Below are 27,453 nucleotides of genomic sequence, written 5' to 3'. Positions count from 1 at the left end.
TATTCTGATAGAAATTACTGGATGTAATCTGCCAGCTGTCAAATGTGACATTTCTTCAACTAGAATAATTTCCTTGTTTGTGGATTTGTAACTCCCAAAGTACCTAACCTAAGATACGCTTTACACATTTATACGCCTTTATTTCGACATAAGTAAACTCAAATACGTAAATCAATAAAGCCTTCTTTTATCGAGTCTTAAATATCTAAATAGACTTTGACCACGCTAACTTTCCACAAACTTGTCAGTGAGAACACATACGTATTAACGCATATTAATGCTCCATACTTGACGAAGCACTTGGCATGAAAAGTGTGGCCCGACTCTAACCCCCTTATTCATAAACGCGCTACAAACCTCAATTAGCTAATAACCGTTTGTTCTTATCTGTCATTTTGACTTATGTATTTGTCAGAAAGGGATAAAACATAATTTAACTACTTAAACCACGGCCGTAAAGTTTTATGAATAGGGGTGTAAGTAGGTACCTACCTATAGGTATATTAAATGCCTATAATTATGCGCTACAAATAAAGTTTATTATATGTATAACCTACGCTTTTATTTTTTGTAGAATATTAAAACAAACTAGCACATATTTTACATAATTAAGGTGATATCTCAAATACCACCGCGTATTCAGTTGGACGAATGTGAAAATTGCAATTTGTTTTATTAAAGGCATTCCTCAATTCTCAAAGGCTTAAACAAAAGCCAGCAAACGTAGGCACTTAAGGACACACGCCCCCGCCATTATCCCCCGACTTTTGTTTTAAAACGTCCAAATTAAAGTTTCTTTTTTCGCCGAAACAATTCTAAACTCGACAACAACTTCTATTTTAGCCGCCCTCACATGTTTGTGGAAGTTTAAAAAGTTTGGAGCAGACTAGGGTTGCTGTATCATTTATGTTTATATCTGCAGGCTTATGCTTTAAAATCTGTTTAGATTATCATAGACTGTCTTACGAAAAAAAAAATTAGATCCACAGATTAAACAAAAAATGATTCTGTTGAAATTATTTTGTTTATTGCGAATGTTTAGATACCTCACATAACAGAAACACCATCATCAGAAAACAAAGACACCAAATCTAGCATAACACAATTTTTTCAAATACTTTATAAAAGCAAATTAAGTAAAATAAAGTAAAGTAAGTAAAAGTTCTTTATTCGCATAAAATATGGTACAGTAATAGGTGGTAAGTATAGAAAAAATCCAGTACAAAGACACTACACAATAGCATGCAAAGTAATCTTAAAGCTAGACTTAGATTAAACCCTAAACACTAGACTTACATAAAGTATACGTACTCGTAAGCTCATAATCATAACATATATTGTGTGTTCCTTTCGAAGAGGGCATTAGTTGAATAAAACATTTGTTCCTTGAACCATTGATTATATCTTCAATTTTGTGTCGGGCTAGAATTCTGCACAGATTTGTGTATTCTACAGATTTTTACATAGACCTGGCATCACTGGAGCGTACTTCAGGGCGATTCGTTTCACTTCGTGCCCGCAAACGGTTGAATATTTTAATTGGAGCGAGACGAAAAACCATTACAGAAGAGTTAACAACTGTGGGATTTATTGGCAGTTGCCGAGTGCTTACGCTTTGAGTGCGGTGCGTTGTTGGGCTGCAATTATTATTTTTTTGTTTATTTAGAACGAAAACAGTCAACAAAATTGAAAATTTAAAGAAATTGTCTGCATGTTGCATGATTATTGGCGATTTTGAAAAGGGTCATCAATGTTGATCCGTTTGACATAGGTATTTTTTATGAACCAAACTTCTACTATCAGACATAAAGGACCGACATCAGATGCTTTAGCAATTGGATGTAGTTCAGTTTAACAGATAAACTCGAGAACAAGTAAAACATGTTGCTATAGGTATATTAGGTACCTATCTTAAATAGGTACTGCATATAATTAAATTTGACTTAAATTCACAACCATTTATTGTGTACCCGCTTAATTGAATTTAGTTACACAAAAGCTTACATAATAGGCATACATCGGATTCTAGGGGGCAAATTGTATGACGGGATCTCTATCCGTCATACAATTTGCCCCCTAGAATCCGATGTATGATAATAGGTATTTACTATATAGTAGGTTGACTAAAATTGTAGGTTGTCATGCGTTTGAAAATTGAAAATGTTTACCAAAATGGTATTTATTTGCAAGTCCACGATTCATTTATATATCTTAATACATCTAACTTTTTCGTATTTTATTTAGGGATTTTGTAAAGACTTTCACGTCTGATAATTAGGTATTTATTTCTTTTTTAATTTTACTTTTCAGATTCTCTTACTATATGTGTACCACCCAGTTTTACTAACATTACCCACAGTATTAGCTATTAAACTCAAAATTAGAAACTCCGTAAGCCAAGAATTTCCTTGGCCGCGTTTCAACCGAAACTGGGCAATTCTACGGCTAATTCTGACATTAGATTCAGCTTAGAAGGAAGGTTAGGGATTTAAATGTGCAATAACAAAAGGGTGGGGGAAGGGGGAGGGGGGTAAGGGGTAAGCAGGCATTTACCGCCAGATTGCAATAAACATAGCGGAGTGGACGCGTAGTCCACTGCTACGTCGGACACAGCTTGGCTACGGAGCACAGGGGAGGTAGGGAGCCGCTTAGGATTAGAATGGTTAAGTAAATATAATATATTTGGTGTAGCTTTAAAGTAATAAAATACTATTAGTCTATTATGCAGTTTAGGCACCACTTCTAATGCGTCGCCAGCCAGATCTTCTTGTAGATACATATGTATTTTGCATGCAACGTCAGTTTGCGAGTTAGTGTGGTAAGTAAACGATATTTATAATTATATACATAGGTCTGTTCTTTTTAAATTTTAGATGTCAGAGATAAATGGATCGGGATAGATGTAAGTTTTTTTAAGAAAATTCAAAAAAAGAAGCTAAAATATATTTTCGTAGATTTTAATGTAGGTACCTACTTACATACATACATTTTCATGGAAATGTATAAAAACTTATATTTTTGTCACCATTAACCAGGCTTCATAAAAATAAGTTTATTGGACTATTTTACTTAGTTATTTTTTTCATTCAATACCTACAGGTATTGATTTGAATTACAAGAATAAAACTTCGTTTCCTTAGTATATACTTTAATATATTTATTGTTACGTAAAATTTTAGATATGTAAGTACGAACATAGACCTGAACATTTACTGCGAAGTAGTTCAATATATGGCCTGTAGGTATCAAGCGTATCATATTATAAACTAAAACAGACGTCATATACAAGAGAAAAAGTGACCAAGCCCTCCAGTGCCGGAGGCCGGAGTTAAACCGGCGTCTTCAGCTTATACGCGGCTAACGCCCTAGCCCAGAGGGCCTACCGCGAACCACGTTCGACGTGTTGCCTCCCTGTCACACTTATGTACGAATTTACAAGTGCGACAGAGAGGCAACACTTCGAACGTGGTTCGCGGTAGGCCCTCAGGCTATCCCGTCACGGCCGTTTGTGTTATAACATCCGCATATAACGTTTGGATATAACAAGTTGTAAAACTTATAGTAGTGTGACTCCTTGAGATAAAAACATATCAAAACATTGATTAAATAATTTAACTTGTTCCCTAAGTCGTATCATATTAATTTTCTTTCAGCGCGACTCCACACACGCCGCTGTCGCAGCCCCAGTCGCCGTCCGTCGCCCTCGTTAGAGGAGCTCAAATTAATGCCGGCCATTCTCCTGCTGACGCCGCCCAGTTGTTCTTAAATCTAATTACCATGCCCGCTGTCCCGTGCCCGCTTTCGCTTCAGCTCCGCTTGTGGCTATCGCTACTACTACTAATAAATAATAATCAACTATTCCCGCGATGATGCCGCTCAGTTGTTCTTAAATCTAATTGCCATGCCTGCTGTCCCATATCCGCTCTAGCTCTTGCTTCAATTGACGCTAGTCGCTATCGCTGCCTGTTGTAAATTAATGCCTGGCATTTATATTACCACTGACACCGCTATTTTGGCTTCGAGAGAAGATATGATCAAGCCGATTGGTGGTATTTTCGCAATTGAATTATATCGAGTGAACTTTATGAAGTCATTTAACAGTTTAGTAAGTTGATAATTTTAAAAACCTTAACAAGAGACAACATCTTACCTGAATAAGCACATCAAAAAAATTACAGATGTTCTTAGGATGTTTTTTTATAGCAATAGTAACTTAACCAATAGCGCAAGTTGTAAAAATGCTTCACTATTACGTGCTTTACGCTAAACGCTACCGCACCGCTCTTGCCTCTTCACAATCAGCTATTCGACGTAGCATATCCGCTGGCGCCTGTCACTCATAGACAGATTAATCGTTCACCCTTTTATATCGACAGGATTGAAGATATCAAGTGGCTGAAGTGATAATTTCAACGATATGATTTTATTAGAGAAGTTAGAGAAGCGAGTTATTCTCCTATGTTACGATATTTATTTTATGGGATAAAATAAAATAAATACCTACATGTCAAAAACATAAACTTTGAGATAATTCACTAAGTATTAAATCTAGGTACATATTCCTCGTGTTTTCTGCGATTATCATTAGTAACTGCCACTCTGTAACACAGTCATATTAATCAGTCTACCTTGTCCGCCAGACAAATTACTGAAAAAATAATCCTCCCTATTTTCATTCCAAACAAAGACACTGTACCTACCTAAAGTACGCATATACCCTCTACCCGGTCATTATCTCCGAAAATTCTTCAACCCGCTCCTCAAAGGTCTATTCAAAACAATTCAAACGATCTACAAGCACAATAAATTGTTCTAATAGCGAATCTGGTTATCCTCTGGTCATCTGGAAGGGTTGTTGACCTCTGGCCCCGCAAACAGTGCTCCCTTGTGTGCTCGGACTTAAATAAAAGGTTTGATTTTGTGTTGTAAGGGAGCCCGGTTCAATATTTGTCGAGACCGACCGATCTGCATAGCTTTGAGAGCGTCGGCGAAAGTGTACCCTTTTTGGGTATCGAGGTGAATTTGTGAAGTGTTCGTTTGTGGCTCAGTTTACGTAACGAAGTTCGGACGTAGATGAACGCTATTCTAATTAGATCCAAGCACCTCTCGATAATACCTCAAAAGGAAAAAACGGAACCCTTATAGGATCACTCGTGCGTCTGTCTGTCTGTCTGTCTGTCCGACCACTCCCCCCCTCCCTTTATCTCCGAAACTATTGGGTCTAGAATTTTGAAAAATAGTTCTTTTCCTATAGATGACGGAAAACCTATTAGAAATGTGCAGTCAAGCGTGAGACAGACTTAATTACTTAGTTTTTGATCCGACCCCTACGGCTTTTTTAAAGACATTTTATTCACATTCCACATAAAAAAAATACATTGTTATAAATTGAATAATGTACGGAACCCTTGGAACGCGAGTCCGACTCGCACTTGATCGGACTCGTTGCATCGCCTAAATAAATGTAATTTCATACGCAATTATACAGCACATACTTAGAATCACTGCATCCTAGGGCCCAATTTTGAGAAGCCCTGAAATAGTATGTACCCCATAACCACGGGATAAAACGTACCTATTACAGGCTGGGAACTGACAGCTGGTGCCAGCGGCACTAATGGTCCTTCGTGTACCGTTTAGGAGACATTATGAACCGTAATCCGGTAGTAATAAGATGTCAAATTGGTTGGCAGATGGATGGTCTTGGGGTAGATGTTGAAACTTAGAGTGCGAATATAGTTGAAGTGTATGACTGAAGATGGTTAAATATTGGGGTGTTATGAGTTTTAATGACGAAAGAAACCCCAGGAAAATTCTAGCCTAATTTAATTTATATTTTTATAATATGTATGCTAGTTTTAAGGTATTTATGTATGGGCCACAAGTTTCCTGAAATAAATTTTCATTTATTCATTACATACCTATGTATATTTGTTAAACTCAAATGCCATAAACTTTTAAGAAATGAAATTATACTAAGCAAGCATTTCATGTTGTTGTACATACAGTATGATTCATAAGACGTGAGCAGGACTAATCCTGCACACTCAGTAACTGATAATTGATCGATCACCGTCGTATTTAGGAAAAACAACCACTATTTTTCCTATTTTTTAACTTTTTGGTGAGGGCAAATTTAATTCCCAACAATCATGGTCACCCTACAGGACCTAATTAATAGACATAAAACCTCTTTAACCGTAATGACATTTTGATTACGAAGAAAATAAACTGTCAAACTTGAGTGAGATACGAGTTTTCAAAAGTAACCAGACCGTGATGACAGTGATGACATTCAATTTGACACAGAATATCGGTAGTTTAGTGTTCTAATTTTAGGGTGACCATGCATGTCGTAAAAAAATTAATAACTTTTTTTTTCAACACGACTTGAAAATTAACGTTAACCAAACTAATACTGATACGAAACAGTTGCTTATAATTAACGATATGCCCAGTGTTAGTCCTGCTCACGTCTCCTGAATCACCCTGTATATTATTAAAATTGTAGATCACTCTGAGAACAAATTACTTACATTACTTTCTATTAAAATATGTATTTTATTTCGGTTTCTAGATTATGCACGCTATCACTACACCTTATTATAAAACAAAGTCCCCCGCCGCGTCTGTCTGTGTGTTTGTTCGCGATAAACTCAAAAACTACAGAACGGATTTTCATGCGCTTTTCACCTGTCAATAGAGTGATTCTTGAGGAAGGTTTAGGTGTATAATATGTTAATCCGTAAAGCCTGGGCGGGTTGCTACTTTATCATAAAGATTACAAGGTTAATAGAGTATAAAAGGTAAGCAGGCAAAATTCATGCATGCATGCATGCACAAATCTGCCGTGCTAAGCCAAAGGGCGCTAACTCAAAAGAAAATTCATTGCTACCTTACACTTTAGTTTCCATTACTGACTTTCCATTTTCAAAATCATTTGTTTTTGAGATATTCGGCTTAGCGCCACTTGCACCATTCCACTAACCCCGGGTTAACCGGTTAAACCTGGACTTACTATGGTTACCAGTACAATTTGACACCTCGGGTTAGTGGGATGGTGCAAGTGGCGAAATGTTTAGTCCAAAACTGTAGTTTTCCATCTCAACCACATAATATACTCATATCTACTTTCATACGTTTGTAACCTACGTAACTGTGACTCATTAGGGCTAAACTTACCAAAAACGTATAACCATTATAGTTAACCGTGCATAGCTCCAGCAATAGTTTTGCTTACGTTAACCCTCCTCAACCCTAAGCCGGCTCGCTATTATAAGCAGCTTCGTTAACGCTGCTTTATTAACTCTTCCTTTACCTCGTAGGCCCGTATTTTTTTTTACTGACTTCGTAAAGGACATACTTATTTGGATTTAGGTGCTCACCAGAGTAAAACAAATTTTAAGACAATAATTTCTAGCTTGTCAACTGGTCGTTGCATAATAATATTTTCGTCCAGAAGCCGCTTATTATAATTGGTTTTGTTATTGTGTTTTCATGTTAAATTATAGTTGTACGACACTAACATCAATTAATTAATTAGGGTTCCGTACCTCAAAAGGAAAAAACGGAACTCTTATTGGATCACTCGTGCGTCTGTCTGTCTGTCCGTCTTTCACAGCCTATTTTCTCGGAAACTACTGGACTTTTGGACGGAAATTTGGTATACTTTTGTAAATTAGTGACCCAAAGACGGACATATGATGTAAATAAATTAATTTTAAACATGGGGGCCACTTTTGGGGGGTAAATGAGAAAGTTAAAAAATTAAGATTTCAAACTATATCGTGTTATATATAAAATGAAAGAACTCATTTTGAGGATTTAAAATATATTTTTTATAATTTTAAAATAAATAAGTTAGAAGTTATTTAAGAAAATAGCCAAAAAATTACCATCATTTTTGTGTCGTTTTTTGCGTAATGGTATGGAACCCTTCGTGCGCGAGTCCGACTCGCACTTGACCGGTTTTTTAAGTTATACGAGTAAGAGAAATATATCTACACTTTAGATGCTGACCGTACCTACATGATAGAGATAATAATAGTTAGATGTCGCGTAACCCCCGAGCCTGCCGTCAGCCGCTAAGCTGATTGGCACGAGATAACCGACTTCATTAACGTGATCTTTCCCAGGGTAAGACCCCGCGTTTTAGCTGGTGTACCTATATTATACTTACATGCTTTCAAAGGGATAAACATTTCAAGCCATACTTTGGCGATTTTGTAATTCTAGGCTGTTTGTCATGTCATCATCATAAAATTTGACATGCCCCAGAATAAGCATCAGTACATCAATCAGTGGCGGATTTGCAGTTTTTGCCGCCCTAGGCCCCAGGCCCTATAGCCGCCCCTTTCGCAGCACCCATCATATTGACTATAATTTTAAGTTATTTCTTTGTTATCATCAGCGAATTTTTTGTCACAATTTGCCGCCCCTAATTTTTTGCCGTCCTAGGCCCTACTGGGCCTTAGGGGAAATCCGCCAGTGACATCAATTGTATAGGTACTTTTCGTTTCATGCATACCAAGCAATTATAATTTATATGCATGAAAATTACTTTCATAGCATAGCGTATGCATGGTGGATATCTCAGAAGAATTATCTTATCTGTCACCAAGAGAAGACGAAGTAAAAAGTATTTTAATTTGTGTTGTCACAGAATACTTCTTAATTTATAAATATATTGTACAGTCGACGTCAAAAATATGTTTACACTTTTGCACCTTATTCCTTTGTAATAAGGCGAAAAAATGTAAACATATCTTTGACGCCGACCGTACAACAAACTAAAGCAAGTTTTAATTTTATTATTATGTATTATTCTTGTCGCATTTTGAAACATACCTAGTAACCTACCTACATGTAGATTCGTACACAGAACTGTAATTATTGGAATTATTAATGTTACTAATTATTCAAATTTAATATTTATTAATTAGCTGGCACTTATTTTTCATTCACTTTTACACGAACAACTTTTCAACTAGGATTCCTCAGTGGCGGTTCTTTGCTAGGAAGGGTTCCAGGTTTCGACGGCCACGGCGACGGCAACGAGCAGCGGGTGCTAAATGCCGCGGCGGGGGCGCGCCATCCCGCTCGATCCCGCGTGTCGCCCGCACCTCTCGCTCGCGCCGGCGCGAACACGTGTTTATTTGTATGTTTTATCCTTCAGCGGCTTTAAACCCAACCCACCCCGACCGCAAAGTGCGCTCCGCGCCCGCCGCGCCCGCGCCGTCGCCGCCTCTCGCTCGCCGCCGCTGCCGCGAAACTTTGTCCGAAGTCGACGGGCGCGGACGTACGCGCGTATTAATAGCGACCGGACACCGCACCGACTCGCGGCACGAGCCGCCCCCACGAGTCGTTCCACAACCACGCCGCACGTCGCACGCATTTACACTCGCACCCCTCAAAACACGACACTACGAAAACACGACACGAAAAGTAATTAGAATAAAATTAAAAAAAACTTTACATCGAAAGCGAGAGCGACGCGCGTGACGGCGATCGCGTAAATACCGAGCGCAAAAAGTGCCGTCAGTGAAACTAGTGAAAAGTTTTTTCGCCGAGCGCGGGGGAGCCACCCCTCGGCGGCGGAAAAAATCGGCGCCTCGCGCCCCTCGCGCGCCCCCGCCGAACTTTTCATTCACCGAGGAAAAAAGTGTGGCAAGGCCGTCCGTGACGTCACCGCGTCAAGTGGACCACGCGTGCGTTCCCTAGCAACTAGTTGTCTCCGTAGTTTATAGTGGTGATGGTGTGTTGCGGTCAACGTGTGTGTTGACAGTGAGTGGACAGTGAGATGTAGGAGGAGCCAGCTGACTCTATGTGTAGCACGCAGAGACGGGTGGCGAGGATGCACCTGACGGGTGCGAGCAGCGGCGCCGTGTCGCCGGACACCAGCTCGACGCTGCTGCACGAGACGTACACGAAGATGACGTCGGACATTCTGGCGGAGCGAACGTTGGGGGACTTTCTGTCAGAGCACCCCGGAGAGTTGGTGAGGACGGGTAGTCCTCACTTCGTCTGCACAGTGTTACCTCCACACTGGAGATCAAACAAGACTCTCCCTGTTGCCTTCAAGGTGGTGGCCCTTGGGGATGTGGGTGACGGCACGCTGGTGACCGTGAGAGCAGGGAACGACGAGAACTGCTGTGCGGAGTTGAGGAACAGTTCGGCAGTGATGAAGAACCAGGTGGCCAAGTTTAACGACCTGAGGTTCGTCGGCCGCAGCGGTCGCGGTGAGTGCTGAAGGTGCAGTTTTGATACACAATGAATACTTATCCCATTATAATTACATACATACTTATCCCAATACATTCTACAGTATATAGTACCTACAGGATATCTAAAGAACATCATCTACTGAAAATAAGGTATAAAACAAAATCGTACAGGTCAAAAATTAAATGCCTGAAAACAATATAAACAACTAATGCCGCGTACTAAACTAAAACATGTTTTAGGTACTTTGTCTTGTTGTTTGTAAAGATGATATCCTGACCGATTTCAGACACAGTGCCGGTCTGTAAAAAATATATAAATAATGACCAAAAAGCACCTTTTATTATTAGTCAGTAAAAAATATATCTTCAAATAAGGATGAGGAACTGATTGTAATCTTAAATTAATCCATAACCGAATAATATACTACGTATGTATATCAATCAATGTAATGAAATTTAAGCTAAATTGTATACATTTTTTCACAAAAAACGTGCAAAATCGGTAATCATCGTTAAAATCTGTATAAAATCATAATTTAATACAAATGAAATATAATTCAATCACTTCATGGTGGCGAAGTAACGAAATTTAAATTACCTCCGGTGCTTGTTCAATTTCTCCTGGCATTTATTACAGCAATTTATATCATATTTAGTATCATAATCTAAGTACAAGTCGTACTAATACCTAATGATGTAGCATATGATCAAGGGATTTTATTTATAATTTTATGTATAAAATTCAGTCAGTCATTTGTTTGATTTTTTTGTTTGGCCAAATATCGTTCGAATGAAACCAAACACTCGTAAAATTTGTCAACGGGTAGTTTTCCTGTTTGCTAAGTTTTTTTATCATTTGTTAAATAAAAATATAATTTGTTGGTTATTAAATTAACAAATATACTTACATATGCAGAAAAGATGTACATATGTTATGTATTCGCGCCGTCGCTTGATAGAAACGGAGTTTAAAATTGTCGACACGAGTATTTGTATTTTGTATTTGTATAGGCATGTTATTTTTATTCATTTCATCTTTTTCAAGGTACAAATAGTTTGCAAATTATTGATACACATGATGTGTTATTTAAAGTTCCCTTTTATTAGCCCAGGTGTAATAATTGATGGTATAATAATTTAAGGTAATTTTATTACACACCGTGTTTTTATTGAATTCCGAATATCTAATCATACTTTTGTATGCATATTTTAACAGATATACTTACGTGAAACACGTACGCAAGAATATTTCAAATTATGACATTATAATTACTGCTTATTTATAAATATACTAACCACACATTATTAATTCTGCCATCATATTTTGTTATCGAGTTCCCAAAACAGGTGAACTAGTTTCTGAAATCAACAAGAGTAAGAGTTTAATTATAGGATAAAATGCTTTTCCTGTGCAATTCTTAAATAATACTCGGTGCCTGTACAATTTTAATTTCCTATTTTTTGGTAATAATCAGAAATATTTCTTAGTCATCTCACAACTAAACAGCGGCTAAATAGGCCTAACTATTAAACTACCGACTGGTATAATTATACGGACATAATATGGTTTTTGATAAATATAACAATATCCGAATAAGTTGCTAGATGTTATACAACAAAAGGATTTGACCACGAACTGAAAATAAAAAGTTAATAGGCTTTATAGCTTCGACTACGACACAGCCTAACCTCATTGACATGATTGATGTTTACAGGGTGGCCCAAAACGTTACGTTAACAAATAATGTTAAGGAATATTTTTCTTACTTGCACGTCTTTTACAAAATGTCATAAAAATAAAAACAACAATAATTTAGATAAAACAAAAGGTATTATCGTCAAAATATTGCCCTTTAGCTTGCTTGATACAGACGATTGTTAAAATTAACAATAATATCCCGCAGTAAAGAAAAATATCAACGTTTTAAAATGACTCTTTCAGCGCAAAACACATATGATTTAGTAAAATTATTTTAAATTATGTTTTATCCCTTTTTTACAAATACATAAGTCAACATGACAGATAAGGACAAACGATTATTAGCTAATTGAGCTTTGTAGCGCGTTTATGAATAAGGGGGTATATCTTTGCTTTGCTTTTTTAAAAATCCGTATTTAATATTAGAAATGCGCAACTACCTATAGTGCGACATAAAATACTTAGTAGAAATTAAATAAAATGGAAGTAAAATTGTTCCATACTAAATTGTTGTCATGTTTAAGCATTTTACGTCAAAAATGTGACTGTTAGGTAGGAAGTGGCGCCCTCAATAATTTTCTACAATTTCTTGTCGGGCTATAACTCTGTCTGTCCTATATCTATCTATTTGTTTGCTTTTCACGCTTTAATTGCTTTAATAAAGAATATTTGCATCACGGAAATCATCCCTTAAAAGGATGAAAACGGGGGGTGAAATTGACTATGGAAGTATTATTATGGAAATACTCTCTCATGGCAAAAGCTATTATGTAGTTAGTAGTAAATTTTAAGATTATGTTGTTTCAAATTAATTAATTTCATTTCGATAAATGCATCGACACAATAGGAAAAATAAAAACAAGATCAACCCTTACTTTCTCTGAAAACTCATAACAATAACATTAAGCTTAACTCCCAACTGGGGCAAAAGTCCATGACATTGGAAACTTGGCAAAACTTTTTCGCGTAACTTAAGAAAGTTGAATGTCAAATAGGGAGGGCGGGATATTTGGGCGGCCAATTCCGCCCTACAGTGCCCGCCCTGTCTTAAGGAAGTTTACTTTTTGCAAATGTGAATCAAAGAATTCAACGCGTTTGTGGGTCAGAATACTTTTCGTTGAGTTATTTTTATCCCCAATAAATGTAGCGTCTGGAACTTTTTGTATGAGATTAAATTTAGTTTCTAATGTTCCTAATTTAGTGATGTACCGACTATTGATTTGGCCGACTAGCCGACTAGCCGACTAATCGGCCATTCGAGCGCCGATTAGTCGGCTAGTCGGCTAGTCGGCCAGATCATTAGTTTCGTATAATTTCAGGTGAAAAACAATAGTTTTGCTCCTTTGGTTGCGCTATGACGACCGGTCTGGCCTAGTGGGTAGTGACCCTGCCTATGACGCCGATGGTCCCGGGTTCGAATCCTGGTAAGGGCATTTATTTGTATGATGATACAGATATTTGTTCCTGAGTCATGGTTGTTTTCTATGTATTTAAGTATTTATATATTACATATATATATCGTTCTCTGAGTACCCACAATACAAGCCTTCTTGGGCTTACCGTGGGGCTTAGTCAATTTCGGTAAAAAATGTCCTATAATATTTATTTATTTATTTTATTTATTTATTCATCAATTTCATCATAATAATATTAGCTTGGCTAAAAGGTGTTCTCTACAGGTTCAAAGACCTATCACAATAATCCTCGTTAAATTTTGTCTTTCTTTTATTTTGCGATCCTGAGCAGACCGTCAGGAGGTACTTCAAAGGCTCTATTTCCCGTACGTAGTCGCCAGTTAAGAACCTATCCCCTGTGGTCAGCGTCTTTACGAGCAACGTGTCCTGTTTATAAGTCTAAATTTTGCAATAACAATAACAGTTCCCCATGGCTCCATCATTAAAAAAAAACTGAATAATAATAAGATCATTCAAAGAACTTGGCCATTAAATTACACGAGAATCAGTTGAGATCGACCTGTAGAGGAAAACACCAGCCCACCAACATACGATAACGATCAAACGGTCAATTATATGAACAAAAGTTTTCGTCTGCACCCTGAATAGGTATTTTGGTAAAATAGACATAGAACATATGGCAAATATTGACTGTTGATTTCTTTTTTTTCTGTTTTCTTTCACTAATAAAGTGCCGACTAATCGGCCATTTTTGCCGACTAGTCGCCGACTAATCGCCGACTACAAATGTGGCCGGATAGTCGGCTTTCCCGACTAGTCGGCGACTAGTCGGTACATCCCTAGTTCCCATGTAAAATCTACAGCTATAGAAATACATACAATGGAACTGGATTTTTTTTAATTCAGGGCATCTACGTGTTGGGTTTGGCTCCGTACACGCCTTCCAAATGTCCGGAACATTGTTCAGTGATGGGAAAACATCGATAATCTATTTAACACAGGGCAGATTGTGGCGAGCTGTTGGAGTACCGACCCCACGTGCCCGAGTGCTCATGGCGAGTTCTGTCACCCGAAGGGGACAGGATTCTCTGCCTCTGGCTTGCCTTGGCCGGCCACCCAGAGTGGAGTCGCGAGAGCTGCGTTCTCGAGGGTAGATGTGGAAAAAAAAGGTTCTAGTCCTGCCGGAAGCGGTGAATTTTCCATTTTTCTGCGAGCAATGTCTGAATTTTCCATTTTTCTGTAAGCAAAATCTACATATAAAATTTGTAGTATCGCTCACAGTAGTCTGTAGTATCTGCTTGATAAAAAAATAAGTGGCGAGAAGGCTATATATTTAAGGTCCAGTGAAATCCCTCTATCCTCAGCCCTCACACCGGTGTTGCCCTTGAGCCATCTTAGATGTCGCTTTTTGTAGGGGCCCATCTTGTTAAGGCGAGTTACCGTCTGCTGGAAATAAAATTTTATACCTTAAGCAGGCATTATACTTATTAAGCAGGCATCCGGTTTTATATCCCATAGCCCAATATTTAGTCCATCGCTTTCACCCAATAGCCTAGTTCATGTTTAGATTCCATCAACTCCCAATAGCCTTTACACCCTAGCGGATGCTGCCTCAGCTTACGTCCCATATATGACACGGACAAGGGCAGCATCCGTTCGGTGTACCCCTTACATTTCAATTAGGTGTCAAAAGGGCATCTACGTGTTGGCTTCGGCTACGCGCACGCCTCCCAAATGTCCGGAACACCATTTTACCGTGATGGGAAAGACATCAGTAATGGATAATGTACATTTATGAAACTGCTTGGCTTTCATGCACATTCTTTCCATGTTTAATGACAACTATGTATATGTATCTGTAAGGAGAAACGGCCTAGTAACGTTTACACACAATTTATGTTACACAATTTTTATTTAAGTATTATAATACAAACATCAATGCCCATGCATTGGCTGCCACTTCTGGAATACTTCTCAACCGCAAAATAACCCTATCTTGGCTGGAACTGGGAGTAAATTTACAACAAATGATGATCCAGTCACAAAAAACAAACTGCAAAAGCTGGTCAGTCTATTACCATCGAGCTGGTCTGGTACTGGGTGGAAACGAAGGATGACTAAACATAAAAACAGCCTCGTGAGTGAGAGATGACTATGCAAAATAATCGACAGTAAAATCTTGTATCCAACCAAAATGAATTTTCCCAGAAACATGTTGTCTCTAAAACTAACTTGGCCCCAACGTCAAAAGATATGATCAAATTACGCATGAAGCGTGAATCAACTAGCAAGCATGAAGCGTTGGAATTTTATTCACAACACTCTTCGAATACTTTGCCACTGATCTTCTAGTATAAATTAAACTCCAGACACACACAGTTATTATGACACTTGGTCAAGTGATACGGTGGTCGAGGTAATATTTGGATGCATGATGTTTCGTGAACTAAAAGGCTGAAGTATGGCAGGTTTGGCGCTTTGAGTGAGCTTGTGGGCAGCTAAACAAGGTCGTCAAGTGCGAACCGTGCTCGTTCATATGCACGTTTCAATCTAAATTGCAGTTTGAGTAAATATGCGTGCGCTCGTGTCGGATACTGGAAGGAGAGAGGAAGGAGGAGGGGTGGGATCTATGTCCAGTTTACATACATTTCAAAAAGATTAAATAAAATATCTATAATATTGAGTATTAAATAAAATACACATAATCCTATTTTTAGACGTCATAATGAAAAAAAAAAACAACTTGATATCATGTTTCATAACAACAATAATTGTTAGACAGAGAATAAAATATGTAGTGATACTTTTTTCTTGACAAGCTCTGAATATTTGTGACAGTAAGTAAAATTAGAAATGCAAAAGAATAGACCTGGAATTACTCTTAAGTTAATTAAATAATTCTATTGTGTTATGAATTATGATCAGTGATCGTACATTTTCCAGCATTTTTGGTGCAGGAGAGTGGTGTTAACGGAATTGGTATAGATAATTTCAACTGAAAGGGTAAATTAAGGTTAATATTAACGTAATTAATGCTAATTAATCATTAGGGTTGAAATTATTTATACCAATTCCGTTAACACCACTCCGCTGCACTAAATCGATTCGCGTGGTGTTAACGGAATTGATATAGATAATTTCAACTGAAATGGTAAATTAAGGTATCAACGTAATAAACGCTAATTTAATCATTAGGGTTGAAATTATTTATACCAATTCCGTTAACAACACTCCGCTGCACTAAATCGATTCGCGTGGTGTTAACGGAATTGATATAGATAATTTCAACTGAAATGGTAAATTAAGGTTAATATCAACGTAATAAACGCTAATTTAATCATTAGGGTTGAAATTATTTATACCAATTCCGTTAACAACACTCCGCTGCACTAAATTGATTCGCGTGGTGTTAACGGAATTGATATAGATAATTTCAACTGAAATGGTAAATTAAGGTTAATATCAACGTAATAAACGCTAATTTAATCATTAGGGTTGAAATTATTTATACCAATTCCGTTAACACCACTCCGCTGCACTAAATCGATTCGCGTGGTGTTAACGGAATTGATATAGATAATTTCAACTGAAATGGTAAATTAAGGTTAATATCAACGTAATAAACGCTAATTTAATCATTAGGGTTGAAATTATTTATACCAATTCCGTTAACAACACTTCGTGCACCAAAAATGCTAGAAAGTGTGCGATCCCTGGTTATGGCAATGAAACTGTTTATATGTTTTTAAGTCACATACAACATGAAAGCGTGTTAGCGTATGCTATACTAGTAAACTTTTATATAATTAGATTAATTGGGCACAATAAATTAAATTACAATTCACATGGTTAATTTTCGTAACAAAATGGAATTAATTAACTTAAGACTAATTACAGGTCCTTAACTAAGCTTAACTACATAATTTTTTGCAGATCACCCCTTTAATTAATAAACAGGATTGTTATAAAAAATACGTAAACATAATAAATTTAGTTTTAAATCTCCTAACCGTGTTTGCATTAAGAAGTTAGAAAAATGTTTAAAGCTTTCCTGTCAACCATTAGGTATCTAAACATATAAAAGTAAACTTGTATCCGAACTAAATACACTTCAATAGACAACACGTTTCGGCAAAGTAAACCCCGTTGAACAGTTTGCACCATTCATTAGTTCGCCCGTCTCATTTGTAGTTCGTGATCGACAGATCCGAATGTTATCCATTCACATAACAATAGATATGTATGGAGCATTCGACGGTGGATTAGGCTTTAGGCTGGTTTACCGGTTCATAATCTAGTTGAAAGCTTAGCAACAGATGTATTAGGTACCGTAAAACCTCCCAACTATAGGCCAATACTGCAACTATAAGGCCCACAAGTTCAAAAGGAAATTAAATAGGTATCAATACCAATGTTCCTTTTTCTTTTCCAATTATAATAGTAGATTGTAGAACAAGGGCATAAAGTGACCCATTTTTACCCGAGGCAATTTTTTGGTCTGAGCGAAGCGAAGACCAATAGTAGACGAGGGTAAAAATGGACATTTATGCCCTTGTTGTACACTCTGCTTTTCACTTCGATTGCGAGGAAAATAAAATTATATTTTTCACTTCTCATGCTCAAAAAGTGCACCTTTATGTCGTGCGTAGACGACATAAAATCGCATTTTATGCTCTAGATCATAAAAGTAAAATTATCTTCTAAGACTAAGGTAATCGGTCTCAACAGCCAAACAGTTAAAACATATTGCACAATTTTACTGAGCAATAAAATTGTGTAGATGACAAAACTTGTTATATTATTTTATTTTTGCTACAATTTATTAGAAATCCGTATTTTCTGTCATTAAATTTAGTAAATCACATAAAATAGGAGTAGATTATCGTTCAAAAATGCTCCAAAATGTTTGACTTGGCAGAAAACCAAGCGTCTGAAACTCTGATCACATGTTGAAAATAAAAAAAAATATATATTAAAAAGTTAGTTGGCGGGAATTGGTTATGTATTATGTTCTTTCGCTTTACAACAATTACGTGGTGTAAATTTCCGTGAAAAATATAATTATTTTCCTCGCAAAAGTGAAAAGCAGAGTGTACAACAAGGGCATAAATGTCCATTTTTACCCTCGTCTACTATATTGGTCTTCGCTTCGCTCAGACCAAAAAATTGCCTCGGGTAAAAAATGGGTCACTTTATGCCCTTGTTGTACAATCTACTATTTCACGGCAATTTACACCACGAAATTGTCGTAAAGCGAAAGAACATAATACATAACCAATTCCCGCCAACTAACTTTTTAATTTTTTTTTTAATTTTCAAAATTGATCAGAGTTTCAGACGCTTGGTTTTCTGCCACGTCAAACATTTCGGAGCATTTTTGAACGATAATCGACTCCTATTTTATGTGATTTACTAAATTTAATGACAGAAAATACGGATTTCTAATAAATTGTAGCAAAAATAAAATAATATAACATGTTTTGTCATCTAAACAATTTTATTGCTCAGTAAAATTGTGCAATATGTTTTAACTGTTGCTGTTGAGACCGATTACCTTAGTCGTAGAAGAAAATTTTACTTTTATGCTCTAGAAGTCTAGAGCATAAAATGCGATTTTATGTCGTCTACGCACGACATAAAGGTGCACTTTTTGAGCATGAGAAGTGAAAACACCCGTATGCTTGTTTGCCACCGATGTGGTATAAAAAAAAACATACTTTGCCTTCGAACTACAAAAAATACAGTAAAAACACACCTCAACGAAAAAATAACAGTTGATTTTGGACCATAGTTGGGGGTTCTACGGTAAGTGAAAATGCTGTGTCATCGCGACTAAAGTATTTTACAAGCTTTTATTTAGTTTCACCTGACCGTTGTCTGTCTGTCTGTCTGTCTGTCTGTCTGTCTGTGTGTAATCAAATCTTGCAAGTTAAATTTGATCCACTTCCCGGTTTCCGATTGAGCTGAAATTTTGCATACATACGTAAGTCGGGTGACAATGCAATATTATGGTGTCATCGAGCTGATCTGATGATGGAGACCGGAGGTGGCCATAGGAACTCTGTGATAAAACAACGAAACCTAATTGTGTTTGGGGTTTTTAGAATTGTCTCGATGAGTATTAGTTGCCTGTGGAAAAAAAAGTACAGTCGGCGATAAAAGCTTGTACCAAAAAAGAAATTTTTGCCAAAAACTTATTTAAAAGAAAAGTTGACGTGCCTAAAAGCATACGGCTTATGTAGATTTTTGAGTCCTTTCATTTTATTCAACAGAAATGAAAATGGGTAACTTAGAAATGATATGAAATTTCTTTACATTGTTATACAAGTAGGTACATGCGTTTGTTTTTTTAACAAAATTTTAGATTGTTGGCTTTATCATAAATTATTAATTGTATTTCTTATTTAATTCAGTAGACGCAATCAAATTACTTTGCATCCAATTATTACTTAGAAATCGAAAATCCTATTATACTTAAATGTTACCGAATCAATTTTGTATTTATTTTTTTCCTTGCAAGTTACGTTACGTAATACAAAAAGCATAACGTAACATTCCAAAATGTTGACATAACTAATACTGTTAAGAATAAATTACTTAAACAGATAATTTCACACAGATATCTCATTGGCTTATATAGCTTTTTTCTTAATAAATAAAAGGTAAAACCCAATAAAGCTCGCAAGCCTGCAACTATCCAAGCAAATGCACGGAAAAGATTTACTACATATTACTTAGACTCAACAAAAAACGCTGCCGGCGAAACCGCAGCGCGAACTTCCGTGCTTTTAATCTGAGGCAATATTTTAGAGTTGTGCAAATGAAAAGTTAGTCGAAGACTTTGCGAACCGCCTTCTCGGCTCACAGCCAATGGAAGGCGCCTCCTGCGTCTTGCGCGGGAAGGCCCCGCCTGCGGTCTTGAAGCCATTTCATTTTTTCCTTTGAAGATTCTTTATTTGAATTTATATTGTGGTCGCTATCTCGAGCGCTTTGATATCAGATGGGATGCTAGTTTGTTTGATTCGCTTTTTGATGGTGTGGTTAAATAATAGCAGGTAAAACATTAAAAACGCTGGAAGGATATTAAATTTGAAGCATACTAACGCTTTTCTTCCGATCTTTTTCGTAATCTAAGTATCCAACTAACTGCAAAAGTTTACTGTCCTTGCGACTAAATGACTTGTAAAACTCCTCTTTACCATATCCGTAAACTGAAACTACCATTAAAAACATCACGTAACACCAAAACCAATAGCACAAATCGTAAACCAAAACACGCAATCGACTTGCCCGTAGACACGCAACATCAACGCACGCGTCAACCGTAACAGCTCTTGTCAACCATAACGCCGCCGCAGCGGGTACGGCGCACACGGACCCGGGCGACCCGGTTAACCAGACCGGTTAGCGGGCAGCCGCGGAAAACTACCGTTTCATTTAAGGTCGCCCCTTGGTTTCGGGGTAGTAAGTAAGCCGCAAGTTGCGTAACTATGCCAGTTCATGGTCGAGTTTATGCGATATGAGTATCGATTGCGAGATTGTTTCGGGTTAGGGAAATTAGGTGCGTCTATTGTTTAGGTTTAAAATATAGGATACTTAACAGAGGTTTTCGTGCATATGTAAATTTTAAATTACAAATATCTGACTAATATACCCACCTAATTACTGATTATAATTTGCTTCCGTCCGTTTTTTTAGAGTTCCGTACAAAACTTTGTTCACGGAGCTCTTATGGGATCATTTCGGTCTTGGAAATCGGTTAAATGCAATTTTCTCGGAGACCGTTTAACATAGATACCTAAAATTTGGTTATAGCAACTACTATTAATAATAATTTTGGTATAGAAAACTAGGTAGGAAGTGTAAGTTACCTACTACTGTTGTCTATATCAGATACCGTCTATTACCGCGCGACACCTCGGCTTACATCAGCATATTAATTCGCGCAATTAGCGCGGCATTAGCACATCGTTACCGGCTGTAATCGCTGCTGCCGGTGACACCTGTCAAATTGACTATCCAAACCTGTACAGGTAAGGACGGGGCTAAGGACGGGGGCCCGTTTCTCAAAAGCTTGTAACTTGTAATACATGAGGATGTCACTTTAAGAAAGGGACTTCCGCTTGTATTACAAGTTACAAGCTTTTGAGAAACGGGCCCATGCCATGAAGTATGTATGAAACTATATATTTAGATATTGTCGTGACTTTCGGCATCAGAGTTTCTTAGTAATATGTATCAACAAAAAAATTAAATGACACAAATTGATCGTGCAAAATACCTTCACTATGAGCACATAATTTAGAAGAAGTGGCACTGCCACTGTACGGTACTGTGGCAGTAATTCAATTTAGTAGATCAGGTCAGCTTAAAAGAAAAAAATAACGAGAAATAATATTCATTCGTGACCTAAGAAACATCATCAATTTTTAAAGGTTATTCGGTGATACCTCATTTCATAATATATTGTGCAGTCTAACTTTATCGTTATGGGAATAAAAACCTGTCAGATTATTTCAATAATTCGTCAAGGTTATGATAATAATTGTAATACAAGCGGATGTCACTTTAAGAAAGGGACTTCCACTTGTATTACAAGTTACAAGTTTCGAGAAGCTGGCCCCTGGCATGAAGTTTGTATGAATCTATATACATTTTTAGATGTTGTCGTGAATTTCGGCATCAGCTTTTCTTAATCTGTATCAACATAAGTAATCTGTAAACTGAAAATCATAATTAGATTCCAAAAAAAGTTGTTGACAATGTTGCCGCTTTTTACTAGCGCGTCTTGTATTTATGTAAAAATAAGTAAATAAAAGTACTTTTTTAAATCGTAGGAGTAAAATTAACAATAAATAAATTATAGATGGTCAAGCAAACCTTGTCAGTAGAAAAAGGCGGCAAATTTGAAAAATGTAGGCGCGAAGGGTTATCGTCCCATAGAAAATTTGAATTTCGCGCCTTTTTCTACTGACAAGATTTGGTTGACCAAGTATATCTTAGCGTGTTTATTTATAAAAAGAAATTTACTATTTTACAAACAAATTATTGCAGTGGCAACATTGTCTTACTTTTTTTGGAATCTTATTACGACTTGGAGTTTATCAACAAAAAAAAATACTTACACGAATTGACCGTGCAAAATACCTTCACTATCTAGCTATGAGCAAATAATTTAGAAAAAATGGCACTGCCATTGTGGCAGTAATGCAATTTAGTAGGAACCTAGGAACCTTAAAAGAAAAATAACGAGAGATTAATATTCATTCGTGACTGAAGAAACATCAACATCATCAATTTTAAAAAGTTATATTCGGTTATACCTCGTCTCATAAAATATTGTGCACTCTAACTTTATCGTTAAGGGAATAAAAGCGTGTCAGATTATTTTAATTCAAATTCGTAATGAAGGTTATGATCATACCAAAATTGGTCGGTAAGAAGAATTACGGTCTGGTTTAAGGCTGGTCAGGTACGTGCGACTGATTTTTAAGATATTTATATTACAAGAAGATTGAATATCTCTTCTACATTTAAAAGGCAAAAACTAAGTCATCATCTACTTACTACTAGAAAACCACCTCGCAATTACTTTACAAACCGTCGCAGTTCCGTAGTAAACCTATACTACGAGTATAGTAGCCACTTTGAATCAGTGACAAATACGAGTACCAGTAGTAGTACCGTACGTAAATATTTTTCTGTTTTGCTGTTCTAAAGAAGCAAAATTGACACTGTTAAATACCACTTTGCCCGCTAAGTTCCATAAAACCCCATAAAACGCGTTCTCACGTACACCGAACCGAACTCCGTCGATAGATGTCGTGTCAAAGGTGAGTTTATCTTCATAGTTACAAGGAACGCCTCCAGAGCCGTCAGTCATTTGAACGTACACCTGAAGCGAGGAAATTGGGAGCTCATAAAAATTGGCCGGGTACAGAATAACAGGTAGAGAGGTTACAATACTTTGAAAAAGTGTACTCTTATTTAATTACACAAACGGGTCTACCGCGATACAATTTCATTGTTTTTACCTTAGATTCCGACGTTTCAGCTGAGTTGCACCAGCTATGGTCACGGAAAGACTGACGTCCCAGCAAATGTCAACGGTAGACCCGTTTGTGTAATTAAATATGTGTACAAAACGCGAGAGTTTAAAGTGTAGGTACTCTGCCAAATTGTTTCTATCTTCAGTTACATATAATATTTTCCATATACATACATGTAAGCTAACGAGTGATAAAAACCCATGATCTTCGCATATCAGAGACTTCAGACAGGAACGCACAACTATAGTAGATTGTTAACCAAGGGATGTAAGGCACCCATTTCTGACGAGATATTTTGGTGCTCGAACGAATTGTGAGCGCCAATAGTTGGAGTCAAAATGGGTAAAGACACCCGTTAAAGAAACGACGGACCGAGTTAACGCTCCATAAGAATAAGTGAGAGGGAAATAAATTATAAGTATGCGTATTTTACAAAAAAAATACTTAAGTAAGTTATACCATTACTTATTAATTACTTTTCCAGGAGTCGTAACGAAAAGTCGTAGAAGACAATGACTTCCGCTACTCTTTTCTTCATCTTAAGGTTTATCCGGTTGCATAATACTAAAAAAGCTCGGGGTCCGCTTTGGCAACCTAATCCCAAGCAGGCGGTGGCGACAAAAGCAACTGCCATCTGACTTCTTAAGCCAGAGCGGAAATTAGGCCATTTAGATTAGTTCGTTAACCTAATAATATAATATTTTCCCTCACCGAAAATTGACTGATAATATATGAAAAAAGTACAGTCTATGTCTGCTTAATCTTGCTGGTGTCGTGATTCGCGGCATTAAGTAGGGGTTATTTATTTAGGCGCGGACGGCGGCGGGCCGCGACTGGCACGGCATCACTGTACAGTCGACGTCAAATATATGTTTACATTGTTCGCCTTATTACAAAGGAGTAAGGTGCAAAAGTGTAAACATATCTTTGGCGTCGCTGTACGAACGTTCCCGGGAATTACATTCTCTAATGTGGATTACGCAAAGAGTTTACAGGTGGAAAGGTTGACAGTGATGTGATGTGGTTGATGGATGGAAATAGCGGCATAAGCGTAGAGAAAAACAAACAAATGAAAACCAGTAACATACAAAAGTAAAGTGAGACACGAGAGTGTGTTTTGTGTAGTGCTTGAAGTCTATTAAATTTAATCTAGAGTTATAGTTAATTATTACCTTTGAAAAGAGGCGCTTACCTATTGAAAAGAGCGCTTATGTAGGTACGGTCAATGTGTATGTGTATGATGTACACTACCGTATACACTAACAAAAGTTGTTTTGAGTTATTTATTAATTACAAATACAATATATAGTAATAGACAAATTGATATAAATAAACTCATATTTAATAAATAAAATACCTATATAAGTACGTAAACTTAAAATAAGAATGTTTATATAAATTAAAAAACGGCCTCCAAGTCGCTGCCGATAGGAAATGCGCCCAGTGTGCAGCGTGGAACTCTGGTGGCCACATTGCCACGTTGAATGGCAATGCTTATAAGTGTTGAGCGAAATACTGGCCAGCCCTCTGGTGGCTCTGGTCACCTGTGCTGTCTATAAGACGCGTCGCTAAACGCGTGGCCTTAGCGTTTCGACCTCAAACGCCTCAAAAATGTAACCATAATTATTTTTGAGCTCGTTGTACCTACTGACTTGACATAGTTAAATTAAGTTTCCATTAATACAAGTTTTATCTGGGATTGCATTTACTCAAATTTGGTCTTAGGTTACTTACTTACATAATTAATACTGATAAACAGGAAATTTATTTTGAAGCAAACCATTTTATGCGTTTTATCGATTTGCATCATCAATTTCCATAAAAATATACGAAGTAAGTATGTGACATGCCTCGCATGTCGTCCTTAAACCATGCCCGTTTAATGCATAATTCCCGCATATCATGAATCCATAATGATGATCAGTGAACAGACAGCGGTCCGCAAACAAGTGTGAACGGCTCCTCGCGTTAATAAACTCCGATAGCCGCAACAACCCTGCAGCTTCCATTTTTAACGAGCCCACCGCCGGGCCCGCAGAAAGTAGCCTACACATGAAATCACGTATGAATGAGGCTTTTTTCAGTTTTTTCGCGTGTAGCCCGCCACCGCCGGTTCAGGCCCCATTAAAGCTTACATGTCACTCTCCCACCACCCCACGGGGGGACGGGAAAAATCACAAAATCGGTATTGGCTGCATCCCGCAGCGAGCGGCCGGCAAAGCGCTACAATACAGCTTTGACGGACGGTCATTTAATATTAACTGTGGTTTTTCCGCAGATGGAAATGTTTTTTTTATTGCCGGCGTAACGTTGTGATGAAGTGGTCGGGCCGTTGTTTGTGACGCGTTCTGATGTGCTGTGGATGAGTTGCTCTTTTATCCACTCCGAATGAGATTGTTTCACTTGAGTCTTTTTTTTGTATTCATCGACATGTTTTTATAAAAAGCACTTGGGCATTTTATCGATATGTTGTTATGTTAACTAATTTCATTAGTCATCGCCGTCATCGGATTGTAAATTAAGGACGGATTCGGTTTGAATTTCTTTTTGTAGCAAAACCAATTTCGCTATAAATTGAAAAGGGAAATATTTTTGGCCGACAATTATTTTTGTAGCCGTCGTAGATAGAGTTGCATGTATCTGGGTAAATTTCATCGGACACACAAATTGAAAACAAACCGGCAATAAATTTTTAACTTTTCGAACAAGTGATCAAAATCGAACTACAAAAAGTGGCGCCGGGAAAGAGTGCCGACCACAGATTGAATTTATGGACGCTCCGAATGAGTTAAAAGTTTGCATTAAAATTTTAACTTGTTTGTAACTATTCATAACTTGTTTTTTATTAAACCTATTTATTATGGACGAAGTAGTTATTTCACACGAAGATTATTAAGGTAGGTAGAACATTCATCACCACCACAAAAAGCTGTAAATTATTTGTACGACAAATAATCGTACATAGGTCGTAGATATCAACTTTACTGATGTTTTGAATTTAAGTAAGCCACTTTAATAATGCTTAGCATAGTTGTCAGTGTAGCTAAGTATAGTAGTATATATTCTAACTTCATACTGCATGGCTACATTCATTCTAACCATGTGATGTGATCCAGTTTTAGTGCAGTTGACTGTTTGAAACTGTTGGTCGCAACTTTGTTGTAGTCGCGTCATTTTGTTTCTAGACTGTAGTATAGTTATAAAAATAGTACAAACCTCTACTTTAATGTTTTCAAAAGGCATATAATTATGAAACAAAACCTTTCTAATTAGTGTGTCATACTATCTACAGTGTCATTCTATGGAACTTGCTAACTATGTAAACAAGTCACTTAGTAAATTCATCATTCAGAGACAATTTCAATATGGCGGTTTGTTTACATAGTTAGCAAGTTCCATAAAATGACACTTTAGAAACGTCTTTCAACAGTTTATAAAAGAGCCACTGAAAATCTCCTCTCATCTCGGTATCAAGGTACCTTTAGACTACACTACTTAGCCCGATTCGAACTTTAGGATACGTCAAATATTACGGCTAGATACGATATGGATTAGATATGTCAGTGTGAAAAGTGACGTTACATTTGACACTGACATATCTAATCCATAATATCGTATCTAGCCGTAATACTTGACGTATCTCAAAGTTCGAATCGGGCAGTTATACTTAACTAGTATGCCATGTCTTAGACTCTTTCAAGAGTACGCATAGTTGTTTATGCGTATAATTATGCTGATTGCGTTAACTTGACTATACTATTTAAGTATTTAAATATTTTCTTGCATTGTTACAGGCAAATCCTTCACGTTGACGATAACGGTATCGACGACGCCGCCGCAGGTCACCACGTACAACAAAGCCATCAAGGTGACGGTGGACGGGCCCAGGGAACCTCGCTCCAAAACCAGTTAGTATATTACACTTGCCTGGCGTGGCTCACTCCGCGATTTCGTCGCTTTGCTACAGGTAGCTAGTACATCCGTTCAGCCCCAATTTTGGGGTCTGCCATAAGCCGCGCGTGGCGCTGTCGCCACCTAGCGGCCATATCTGTGCTAATCGTAACAGA

The 27,453-nt window shown here is 37.3% G+C and overlaps 1 protein-coding gene across 1 annotated transcript in view; it reads left to right on the top strand.

The window, feature by feature from the left end:
* The first annotated feature begins 9,005 nt into the window (after positions 1 to 9,005).
* The window catches only part of LOC134797667 (runt-related transcription factor 3), a 33,156-nt gene continuing 14,708 nt past the window's right edge, over positions 9,006 to 27,453 (top strand). The window contains exons 1-2 of the mRNA XM_063770009.1: positions 9,006 to 10,238; positions 27,181 to 27,294. Coding sequence (XP_063626079.1) covers positions 9,824 to 10,238; positions 27,181 to 27,294 — 529 coding nt within the window. The 5' untranslated portion in view covers positions 9,006 to 9,823. The remainder of the gene's footprint in view (positions 10,239 to 27,180; positions 27,295 to 27,453) is intronic.

The sequence above is a fragment of the Cydia splendana genome, chromosome 15 (genome assembly GCF_910591565.1).
Source record: "Cydia splendana chromosome 15, ilCydSple1.2, whole genome shotgun sequence".
Classification (NCBI taxonomy): Eukaryota; Metazoa; Arthropoda; class Insecta; order Lepidoptera; family Tortricidae; genus Cydia; species Cydia splendana.
Note: the sequence above shows the minus strand (reverse complement) of the source record. Positions and strands in the feature narration are given on the sequence as shown.